Source organism: Panthera leo, chromosome B1 (assembly GCF_018350215.1).
Source record: "Panthera leo isolate Ple1 chromosome B1, P.leo_Ple1_pat1.1, whole genome shotgun sequence".
Lineage (NCBI taxonomy): Eukaryota > Metazoa > Chordata > Mammalia > Carnivora > Felidae > Panthera > Panthera leo.
In genome coordinates, this window is record NC_056682.1 from 63,073,052 (window position 1) to 63,085,438 (window position 12,387).

Here is a 12,387-nt window from a genome sequence, read left to right on the forward strand (position 1 = left end):
GTCCCTTCGAAACAGCACACCTGTATCCCTTGGATAAATACCTAGTAGTGCAATTGCTGGGTCGTAGGGTAGCTCCATTTTTAATTTTTTGAGGAACCTCCATACTGTTTTCCAGAGTGGCTGCACCAGTTTGCATTCCCACCAGCAGTGCAAAAGAGATCCTCTTTCTCCGCATCCTCGCCAACATCTGTTGTTGCCTGAGTTGTTAATGTGAGCCATTCTGACAGGTGTGAGGTGGTATCTCATTGTGGTTTTGATTTGTATCTCCCTGATGATGAGTGATGTTGAGCATTTTTTCATGTGTCGGTTGGCCATCTGGATGTCTTCTTTGGAGAAGTGTCTATTCATGTCTTTTGCCCATTTCTTCACTGGATTATTTGTTTTTTGGGTGTTGAGTTTGAGAAGTTCTTTATAGATTTTGGATACTAATGCTTTATCTGATATGTCATTTGCAAATATCTTCTCCCATTTCATTGGTTGCCTTTTAGTTTTGCTGATTGTTTCCTTTGCTGTGCAGAAGCTTTTTATTTTGATGAGGTCCCAATAGTTCATTTTTGCTTTTGTTTCCCTTGCCTTTGGAGACGTGTTGAGTAAGAAGTTACGGCCAAGATCAAAGAGGTTTCTGCCTGCTTTCTCCTTGAGGATTTTGATGGCTTCCTGTCTTACATTTAGGTCTTTCATCCTATTGAGTTTATTTTTGTGTATGTTGTAAGAAAGTGGTCCAGGTTCATTCTTCTGCAGGTCACTGCCCAGTTTTCCCAGGACCATTTGCTGAAGAGACTGTCTTTATTCCATTGGATATTCTTTCCTGCTTTGTCAAAGATTAGTTGGCCATACGTTTGTGGGTCCGTTTCTGGGTTCTCTATTCTATTCCATTGATCGGAGTGTCTGTTCTTGTGCCAGTACCATACTGTCTTGATAATTACAGCTTTGTAATACAGCTTGAAGTCCGGGATTGTGATGCCTCCTGCTTTGAAAACCAAACAGTTTCTAATGATAAGACTAAAACTTTTTTTTTTTTTTTCAGTTGAAAAAATGGAAAACTAACTGTAAGACATAGAAGTAGTTTTGACATTCATATACATTTAAAGAAAAATCATTGTTTCTGAATTTTTAAGGGTGAGATTCATGACCTGACAATGTATGGGAACAAAATCTGAGGAAAATGAGAGACTGTTAAGCAAATGTGTGCAGTAAATGCTTCTTGGTTGATTTTAACTTGCCCCAGGTTCTTGAATCTGTAGCTTTTCGCTTTGGGATGAGTACAGTCCGAGAAATCAGTTTCATCAAACAATTGGAGATTGATGTTTCACCAACAGTTACATACGCAAATCCCTTTAGATCTGAGCAAGTTGCCTGTTTTTGGTATTTTGTGGATATGATTTCTACCATTCAGTAAGAAGCTAAAACTATGGTGTATGCTGTAGGACTAGACATTTAAGTGAGTTAGCAGAGGCAGAGGCTTTTTAGTTAGGGTTCATTGTTTGCAAGCTGTGAAACCAACTCTGGTAAATTTAAAGAAGTTAGGAATTTATTTGAAATGATACAGTGTGGATGAACCCTTAGGCCTCTGAAAGGACTTGAAACAAGGGCAGCTCAAAGGATCTAAGTGATGGGGGTCCTTTCAGGGTCAGCCCTGGACTGAATCTGCCCCACCATGGTCCCCCTTTGCTTTGTTGCTCATAGAATTGGATTGCCCAGCCCTCTTAGGTTCCACCTAGGCCAGAGGAGGGTGAAGAGTATTGAAGGATGTGCCCAGTGGGTCCCCAGAGGAAATTGAGTTATGGTCACAAAAGAAGAGGAAGGAGATCCGTATGGGCAAAAACAACAGATCTCTTGTACAGATCATAAGTTACTAATAGTGTAAGTAAAGAAATTATTTGGATTCAGGAGTTGTCTTCCCTTTACCCTTCACATGCAGATGGGGAGGTGCCATCTGAGGGTGATAAGGTATTGTTTGTGTGGTTATATTACATTTCCTATAGAATCCACTGGACAGTTTATTTGATATAGCCACCAATACATTGTATTTACCGAACATCTATTAAGTGACATAGAGAAGAAACTGTATTCTAGTTTCAAACCCCAATGTAGTCAGGAGAAACAAAAGGTATACACATAAAAAAGGAAGTAATACAAGACAGCATAAGAAATAATCCAATTAATGTGAGCAGTACATTTTATAGCAATTTAAAAAATTTTTTTAATGTTTTTATTTATTTTCTGAGAGACAGAGCGAGTGGGAGAGGGACAGAGAGAGAGAGGGAGACACAGAATCTGAAGCAGGCTCCAGGCACTGAGCTGTCAGCACAGAGCCGGATGCGGGTCTCAAACTCACTAACCGTGAGATCATGACCTGAGCCGAAGTTGGACGCTCAACTGACTGAGCCACCCAGGCACCCCAGCAATTTTAAAGTAGAAAGAAAACACTTGTCAGGACAAGTTTTATGGAGACCTTAAGTCTTGGTTGCACCTTGCAAGGTGAGTTGGATTCTGAAAACAATAAGAGAGGATGTTTGTGGGGCACTCCAGAAAGGTCATTTAGGGTAGAGGAGATGGTGCGTGGAAGAAAGGGAGGTAAAGGAAAGACTTACCGTTAAGTCTTCAAGGCTAGCTTTGTATAAATTCCCAGGTCCCAAGTGTTCAAGTTGGGCAATCTTTCATTCACTCCACACACATACTGAGCACCTACTCTGCGTTAGGTGCTACGTATAAACAATATATACTACAGAGTCTCTGCCCTAGTCAAGCACACTATTCCCACAGCTTTGATACCTTGTGGTTAGTATTATAAGTTAGCAGTAGGAACCACGATTCCTAGCCAGCATGGAGTAACAGGGCCTAGATTTATCCTTCTGCCTCAAACAACCAAAAAACTGTATACAATATATGAAACAACACTTTTTAAGATATTGAACATCAGGCAGTGAAGGAAAGTGTTTTCCAAGAGACAGGAAACAAAGTGAGTCGGGGGTGCCTGGGTGGCTCAGTCGGTTAAGCGTCTGATTCTTGATTTCAGCTCAGGTCATGATCTCACGGTTCGTGAGTTCGAACCCCGCATCAGGCTCTGTGCTGGCTGTGCAGAGCCTGCTTGAGAGTCTCTCTCCCTCTCTCTCTCAAAATAAATAAGCTTAAAAAAAAATTTTTTTTTAATTTAAAAAAACCAAAGTGAGTCATAGGATTGCCCCAGCCGACCACCTTGAGAGTCTGCAGGCTGTGATAGGAAAGGGCGCCCCAGCAGAGGTCAGCAGGCTCCCTGAATTGAGGAGATAGAGCTGAGAGCCTGGGGAGGCAGAGGCAACAAGGGTTCACACGGCGGTCCCTGGAAGAGGAGAGAGCTGCACAGAGGGAGAACTGAAGATGTGCAGAGTCCCCCTTAGGTAGTCAGCAGGGTCTTGCTCAATACATGCCTGTGAGGACATTTCCCACAGCCTGGAAAAGAACCACCTGAAATGATTAGAAGAAACAGTACTTAGTGCTCACACAGGGCCCGGGATAGTGCCTGTTCCACCAGTCAGACTGGAAACCCCATAATTCACAGGGTATTAGGTGCTCAGAAAGGTCTTGCCTTCATAGTGGGGAAAAATTAGCCTTAGACTAAACACAGCTATGGTCCAATCTAATAATAAGTCTTAAAAGCAAGTCCAAAAAGATCAAACTGTTTCCAAGTAACTTAACTGCATTCCAGAACAAAGCTCAAGGATATTTATAGGAATACAAAACTGTCCTGCACCCAAAGAGATAAATTGGGAAGTCTGGCATCTGATCCCAAATTACTAGGCTTTGGTAATTATGTGACATAATGAAGGTGTTAACTAATGCTTCCGTGGTAATCATTTTGCAATACATAACTGCATCAAGGGGCGCCTGGCTGGCTCAGTCAGTAGAGCATGTGACTCTTGATCTCAGGGTTATGAGTTCAAGCCCCATATTGGGTGTGGAGCCTACTTAATTAAAAAAAAAAAAAAGTGTATCAAATTAACTCATGGTACACCTTAAACTTACACAATGCTATATGCCTATTATATCTCAATACAGTTGGAAAAACTATCAAGCATGCAAAAAGGCAGGAAAATATGACATATAAGGCAGTTGAAACTGATTCAGAAATGACATGGTAGAAATAGCAAACAGGGACATTAAAAAATTATTATACCCGTTTTCTCTACATTCAAAAGGTTAAAAAGACATATGGAAGATAGAAAATAGACCCAAGCCAAACTTGGGGACATGAAAAGTAGAATGTCAGATGAAAAGGGCAGTAGGAACAGTGTTGAAGCATCAGGGAAGCCAGTGATTTTGCTGAGACAAGCCTTGACACGTGGGCAAAAATAGGTAAAGGCCCAGGGACTGAAAGAGTTTTGTGAGAGATGGGAGCAAGGAGCAGTCGGCATCAGGGGGAAGAGAGAGAATGAGAGGCAAGTCCCAAAAACTAGCTTGGGAATGGGTTGGAAAAGAGAGAGCCAGTCTAAGAATTTGGCCTGTGTTCTGAGGATCATCGGGAGGGACTCAAGGTTTAGGGGAAAGAGACGTGTATGTTATTTTAGAGGATGTCCAGCTGCAGCAAGAGTTTGCTGAGGTCTGGAGACTGGAAGGCAAAGGCCATGAGAAACGCTGGGGCCTGCACTGAATAGTGAGCACAGAGAGAAAAGAACAGACTTAGGAGTTCGGATGGTAAAAGGAATACTATGTGGGGAAAAGCAAGGGAAAAGCAAGTTAGAGACAACAGCGCCTGCTAGTTACTCACTGCTTAGTCTGTGCCTGCCAACATTCTGGCACTTTTATGTATAGTAACTCATTTCATCTTCCCAAGAAAGCTATGAAACAGGTGCTGTTATTATTCTCTTTTTTGGGATGAGGAAACTGAGGCATAGAAAGCTGAAGTAACTTGCTCACAGCTAGGAAGCAGTAGAACTTGTAGCTGAAGCCAGGCAGTTTGACTTAGGAGCTTGCCTTTGACCACAGTACGTTCTGCCTCTGCATCTGATCAGAGCTGATCCTCCCGCAGCTCCTGGTGACCTCTCCTGGTGAGCCCAGGTCTTTGATGATACGATAATTGAGTTAGGAACACTGCGAAGATAGGTTGGGACCAGTCATTCATTCATCGGGTGTTCTCTGGGTGCTAACCCTAAGTCACTGCCGGGTGCCAGGATTACAGAGACAAGGGATGGGAGTTCGTGGGTCTCATGAAATGTACTGGGGACGGGTAAGGAATAAGACCGTCAAAGAATAGTATGATAGAGGAAGTGAGCACAAACGTGGGAAGACATGAAGGTGTGGCACGATCCAGATGCTTGGATGCCTGAGAAGGCTGCCTGTGAGAATTGCCCCAGCGGGGCCTGGACGGATGCACAGACGTTAGCCCTGTGGAGCTAGGACATCTGCTGACTGAGAAAGAGCCAGAGGCAAAGGAATCTCAAAAAGAACAGAACTAATCAGAATCATACCATAAGTTACGGCAGACTGAACAGGAAGCTATCTAGGCACTGAATGAAAAAAAAATTGCAGAACAGCCTTGAACGCCTGAGCTTGGAAATTGAGAAGCCCACCCCAGATCTGAGTTAGGCCCCAGATTATTATTTTTATCTTTGTAATCTAGTGCCCAGAAGGCATCCCTTATACCGTTTGTCTCACTCTATCCCTTCCAAAGAGTCCTTATCCTCTGTTTCCAAATGCTGTTCTCAGGCTTCCCTTTTTCTGTTGAAACCTTTATTTCCATCTTATTTTGTATTTCGTCCAATGAGCTCACTTACATTATCATTTCATCCTGTATGCCTTTATCCCTAACCTCCCCAATGAAAATGTAATCTTTTGGACAGGGACTGTGTTTTATGTTTTTTAATCTTAGAGTGCCTTATGTACGAAAGTTTTCGGTTAGGGCCTGAGATTAAAAGATTGCCGTATGCATCGGAGACCTGGTAGTACTGTTCCTGTACCGCCAATACCTTTCAATAAGACCGACTGAAGTTGTAGGTTGTAGCTCAACCCCATCAGCTACTTCAGTGCCATTGCCACTAGTTGTTTTCATTGGGAATCTGATATCTATAAACTAAAGTCTCCTCAAAGATCTAGCAGGATGATGTTTCCTTCTCTAAAATGTTTCAATCATAACTAAAAGTCCAATAAAGCCTCCACTAGCTTTCCAAATTTTTGTGGAGCACCAGGATGTAGTTTAAGAATTGCAACCACACACGGGGCGCCTGGGTGGTTCAGTTGGTTAAGCATCCGACTTTTGATTTCGGCTCAGGTCATGAGCTCACGGTTCCTGGGTTCGAGCCCCACATCGAGCTCTGCACTGTCAGTTCCTCTGCTTGGGATTCTCTCTTTCCCTTGCTCTCTGCCCCTCCCCTGCTTGTTCTCCCTCTCTCTCAACATAAACTTTAAAAAAAAAACCAAAAACTAAAAAAAAAAAGAACTGCAACCATATGTAATTATTTCATCAATAATGTGAATGATGTTAGATAAATCAATATCTAAGTTTTGAGGGCTTAAAGAAAAAATGTTTGCTTTAATCTCATTCTGTATTATCTCATTTGAAGATAACTGAAGTTAAGATTTCCTGTACCCATTTTAATACTTGCTTCACCAAGTTGTGTATAGTAGTTGTCTAGAAGTTTATGGTCTTTTTAAATTGGCTCTAGGTAGGGAGTCTATTTTTCTTGCTTCTAACTTGTATAATGGTTTTTTAAAGCTTTATGGTTTATTTTTTTAATTTTTTTTTTAACATTTATTCATTTTTGAGAGATAGAGACAGAGCGCAAGTAGGGCTGGGGCAGAGAGAGAGGGATTCACAGAATCTGAAGCAGCCTCCAGGCTCCGAGCTGTCAGCACAGAGCCCAGTGTGGGGCTTGGACTCATGAACCATGAGATCATGACCTGAGCCAAAGTCAGATTCTTAACCAACTGAGCCACCCAGGCACCCCAAAGCTTTATAGTTTAGTAGATTTGTCTTAGAAACATAATCCAGAAAGTGGTGATTATAGTTTGCTTCTGTTTTTCTGTCCCTCAGGGCTCCTTGGATCTCACCCAAAGTATTGAAGATGACCCCCTTCTGGACACCCAGCATCTCCCACATCATTCATTACATGCTCATTTTAGACCCAGATTCCATCCTCTTCCTACGGTCATCATAGCAAATCTGCTCTTGTTAATACATGTAAGTTGGCTGGGACAAAGTAATCCATACAAAGGTGATGTTCTTAAATATATATAGAAGCTCTTTAGAGGGCAGTTTGGCTACATGTACTGACATTTAAAATGTGCATACTTTTTGACTCATCTCTCTTCTTCAAAGAGTTTACTGTAGATGTATTTGCTCATGTGTCAGGGGATTGTTGATAATAGTACTCCTGTCCATGATATCAACTTACTGCCCCTACCACCACACAGAGGACACTTTGTATGTCCCATCCATATGAAAGAATGCTCTGCAGTCTCTGAAAAAGAAACAGGATGGATGTGCATATATTAGACCAGCGTTCACAATTATATTATTGAGTGTTTGCAAACATAGGTTTACAACAGTGTGCACAGAATGTTCCCATTCACACATTTTAAAAGAGAATTCAGAGGGCTGGTGTGCATGTGTATTCCTGGCTAAAAACAGATTATTTCTAGATGCATTCACATGACTGTTTTAACACTAGTGGCCACTGAGGTGGAGGACTGAGGGCCCCATAGAAGGAATACCTGATATATTTTACTATCTGCCTTTTGTACTATTTGAATTTTTTTCCCCCATATGCATGTATTTTTCAGTTACAAAAGAAAAAAGAGATGTAGATAAATCTATATATGTTGACAGAATCTTATCAATTTATCTACACTTAGGAAATAACGTTAAGCAGAGAAATCAAATTACAGCAGAACAATAAGTACAGTGGTGCACCTTATTTTATATTATGATAAAATTATAAATGTCTGGGGATTTTTAAAAACACACGTGTTGCTACCAGTAGATAAATAAGTCCTGGAGATCTAAGGCATAGCACAGTGACCACAGCCAACCATACTGTGTGTATTGTAAACTTGAGAGTTGCCAAAGGTTACATATCTTAATTGTTCTCACCACAGAAAGGAAATGATAATGATGTGAGGCGATAGAAGCGTTAGCTAACACCAAGGAGGTAATCATATAGCAATATATATTAATGTATTAAATCCACACGTTATAGGTGCACCTGGCTGGCTTAGTCGGAGGAACACGTGACTCTTGATCTCGGGGTTCGAGCCCCACATTTGGTATAGAGATTACCCAAAAATAAAATAAAAACTTAAAAAAAAAAACCCAAAACAAAGTGGTACTCCTTAAACTTACACAATCAGCATCATGTACCAAAAGGAACCCCTAAATGGACAAACAAACAAGGGAAAAAATCTCCATGTATGAATGGTCTTGTTGTGGGCTTACTGATGGCTCTGCATCTACTCTGTTAAAAATCTCCATTTCAGTTGTCGAGATCTGAAGTGCGAGGGGACATAGTTATTCTTGGCTACAATGTGAGAAATCCAGAGGGCAAATTCTTAGCAGCCCAAGTGTTTATGGGGATGAATGTGGTTCATTGACTTGCTCAGCTGCTGCTCCAGTGACACGCACTGTGTAGCCTTGAATTAAGAACTGAATACCCTGACGGGGTGCTTGGGTGGCTCAGTCGGTTAAGCATCCGACTTCAGCTCAGGTCATGATCTCGCGGTCTGTGAGTTCGAGCCCCGCGTCGGGCCCTGTGCTGACAGCTCGGAGCCTGGAGCCTGTTTCGGATTCTGTGTCTCCCTCTCTCTGACTCTCCCCCGTTCATGCTCTGTCTCTCTCTGTCTCAAAAATAAATACACATTAAAAAAAAAAAAATTTAGAAAAAAGAACTGAATACCCTGAGGAGACAGATGTGTCCTTTCTCCTTGTGTAGATCTAGTAAGTGCAGTGTGGTTCTGCCATGGCTTCTGATCCCCAGATTATCAACTGAAGCACTTCTTTCCTGATGCCACCACATGCAGAGGTGGCCTCCTGGTCCCTGCATCGTGGCCGGTTTTTCTTCTTCTTCTTTTTTTTTTTTTAATAATATACTCCTTAATTCATGTAACGTACTCTTTATGTATACATACCCCCCACATACACACAAACATACACACATACCACTTAAAAAAAAAACTTTTTATATTAAGTTGCCTGCCTATGATATTATGGGGTCGGTTGCCCTAGTTTTAGGACTAAGAAAATATCGTGTTAAAAAACAAACAAAAAAAATACCAGCATTACCCTGATACCAAAACCAGATAAAGACACCACCAAAAAAGAGAACTACAGGCCAATATCTCTGAGGAACATAGATGCAAAACTTCTCAACAAAATACTAGCAAACCGAATCCAACAATACACTAAAAAAATCATTCACCACAATCAAGTGGTATTTATTCCTGGGTTGCCAGGGTGGTTCAGTATTCCCAAATCAATCAATGTAATAGATTACATGAATTTAAAAAAAGAACTATATGATCATTTCAATAATGCAGAAAAAGTATTTTGGCAAAGTGCAACATCCATTCATGATAAAAACCCTCAACAAATAGGTTTAGAGGGAATATACCTCAACATAATAAATGCCATATATGAAAAACCCACAGCAAACATCATCCTAAATGGGAAAACACTGAGCTTTTCCTGTACAGTCAAAGAACAATGTTGCCTGTGATACATTCACAGGGATGTCTATTCTTACCACTTTTATTCAACATAGTACTGGAAGTCCTAGCCACAGTAGTCAGATAACAAAAAGAAATAAAAGGCATCCAAATCAGTCAGGAAGAAGTCAAACTCACTATTTGCAGACAACATGACCCTGTATATAGAAAACCCAGAAAACCCGAAAGACTCCACGAAAAAACTGCTAGAGGGGCGCCTGGGTGGCGCAGTCGGTTGGGCGTCCGACTTCAGCCAGGTCACGATCTCGCGGTCTGTGAGTTCGAGCCCCGCGTCAGGCTCTGGGCTGATGGCTTGGAGCCTGGAGCCTGTTTCCGATTCTGTGTCTCCCTCTCTCTCTGCCCCTCCCCCGTTCATGCTCTGTCTCTCTCTGTCCCAAAAATAAATAAATTAAAAAAAAAAAAAAAAAAAAAAAAAAAAAAAAACGTTGAAAAAACTGCTAGAAACAATACACGAATTCAGTAGTGTCATGGGATATAAAATCAACATACCGGAATCTGTTGCATTTCTATACACCAATAATGAAGCAGCAGAGACATTAAGGAATCAATCCCATTTACAATTGCACCAAAAATCGTAAGATACCTAAGAGTAAAGCTAACCAAAGAGGTGAAAGGGCTATACTCTGAAAATGATAAAGCACTGATGAAAGAAATCAAAGGTGACACAAAGAAATGGAAAGACATTCAATGCTCATGGATTGGAAGAACAAATACTGTTAAAATGTCTATACTACCAAAAGCAAGTGGCACATTTAATGGAATCCCTATTGAAATACCAACAGCATTTTTCATAGAGCTAGAACAAACCTAAAATTTGTATGTAGCCACAAATTAGTTACCAAAGCAACCTTGAAAAAAAACAAAGCTGGAGGCATCAAAATTCTGAACTTCAGGTTATAGTACAAAGCTGTAGTAATCAAAACCATATGGAACTGGCATAAAAATAGCACATAGATCAATAGATCAGAATAGAAAACCCAGAAATGAACCCACAATTATATGGTCAATTAACTTCAACAAAGCGGGAAAGAATATCCAATGGGAAAAAGACTGTCTCTTCAACAAATGGTATTGAGAAAACTGGACAGCAACATGCAGAGGAATGAAACTGGACCATTCTCTTTCACTGTACACAAAAATAAGCTCAAAATGGGGTGCCTGGGTGTCTCAGTTGTTTAAGCGTTGACTTTGGCTCCAATCATGATCTCATGATCATGAGTTGGAGCCCCGAGTTGAGCTCCACACTGCTGCTGTGGAGCCTGCTTGGGATTCTCTCTTTCTCCCTCTCTCTCGTGCTTTCTCTATTTGTGCTTTCTCTCTCTCTCTCTCAAAATAAATAAATAAATAAAAGGAAAAAAAAAAACCTCAAAATGGATTAAAGACCTAAATGTGAGACCTGAAACCATAAAACCCCTTAAAGCACAGGCAGTAATTTCTCTGACATTGGCCATAGCAACTTTCTTCTAGATACGTCTCCTGAAGCAAGGGAAACAAAAGCTAAAATAAACTATTGGGACTACATCAGAATAAAAAGCTTCTGCACAGTGAAGGAAACAACAAAACTAAAAGGCAACCTACAGAATGGGAGAAGACATATTTGCAAATGACATATCCGATAAAGGGTTAGTATCCAAAATCTATAAAGAACTTATAAAACTCAATACCCCAAAAATAATTCAATTAAAAAATGGGCAGAAGATATAAATAGACATTTCCCCAAAGAAGATATCCAGATGGCCAACAGACCCATGAAAATATGCCTAATATTGCCATCAGAGAAATGAAAATCAAAATGGTAATGAGATATCACCTTGTATTTGTCAGAATGATTAAGATCAACAACACAAGAAACAACAGGTGTTGGTGAGGATGTGGAGTAAGGGAAAGTCTCTTGTCCTGTTAGTGGGAATGTAAACTGGTGCAGCCACTCTGGAAAACAGTATGGAGGTTTCTCAAAAAGTTAAAAATAGAACTACCCTACAATCCAGCAATTGCACTACTGGGTATTTAACCCAAATAATACAAAAATACCAATTCAAAGGGATACATGCACCAGTATTATTTACAATAGGCAAATTATGGAAACAGCCCAAGTATCCACCAACTGGTGAATGGATAAAGAAGAGATGGTGTGTGTGTGTGTGTGTGTGTGTGTGTGTGTGTGTATCTATATATATGTGTGTGTGTGTGTGTGTGTGTGTGTGTGTATACACACACACATACATATATATACATACCTATATATGTGATGGAATATTACTCAGCCATAAAAAAGAATGAAATCGAAAGAAAAAATTTAAAAAATAAAAAGAATGAAATCTTGCCACTTGCAATGACATGGATGCAACTAGAAAGTATTATGTTAAGTGAAATAGAGAAGGACAAATACCCTATGATTTTACTCAAGTGGAATTTGAGAAACGAAACAAATGAGCAAAGGGAAAACAGAGAGACAGGCAAACCAAGAGACTTTTTTTTTTAATTTTTTTAACATTTATTTATTTTTGAGACAGGGAGAGACAGAGCATGAACGGGGGAGGGTTAGAGAGAGAGGGAGACACAGAATCTGAAACAGGCTCCAGGCTCTGAGCAGTCAGCACAGAGCACGACGCGGGGCTCGAACTCACGGACAGTGAGATCGTGACCTGAGCCGAAGTCGGCCGCTTAACTGACTGAGCCACCCAAGCGCCC

The 12,387-nt window shown here is 40.8% G+C and overlaps 1 protein-coding gene across 3 annotated transcripts in view; it reads left to right on the forward strand.

Annotated features, from left to right (window-relative positions):
- Positions 1–12,387, forward strand: part of TMEM192 (transmembrane protein 192) — a 55,113-nt gene that overhangs the window by 1,696 nt on the left and 41,030 nt on the right. For all 3 annotated transcript variants that reach the window (XM_042935136.1, XM_042935135.1, XM_042935134.1), the window contains exon 2: positions 7,010–7,156. In XM_042935136.1, the coding sequence (XP_042791070.1) occupies positions 7,010–7,156 (147 nt within the window). The remainder of the gene's footprint in view (positions 1–7,009; positions 7,157–12,387) is intronic.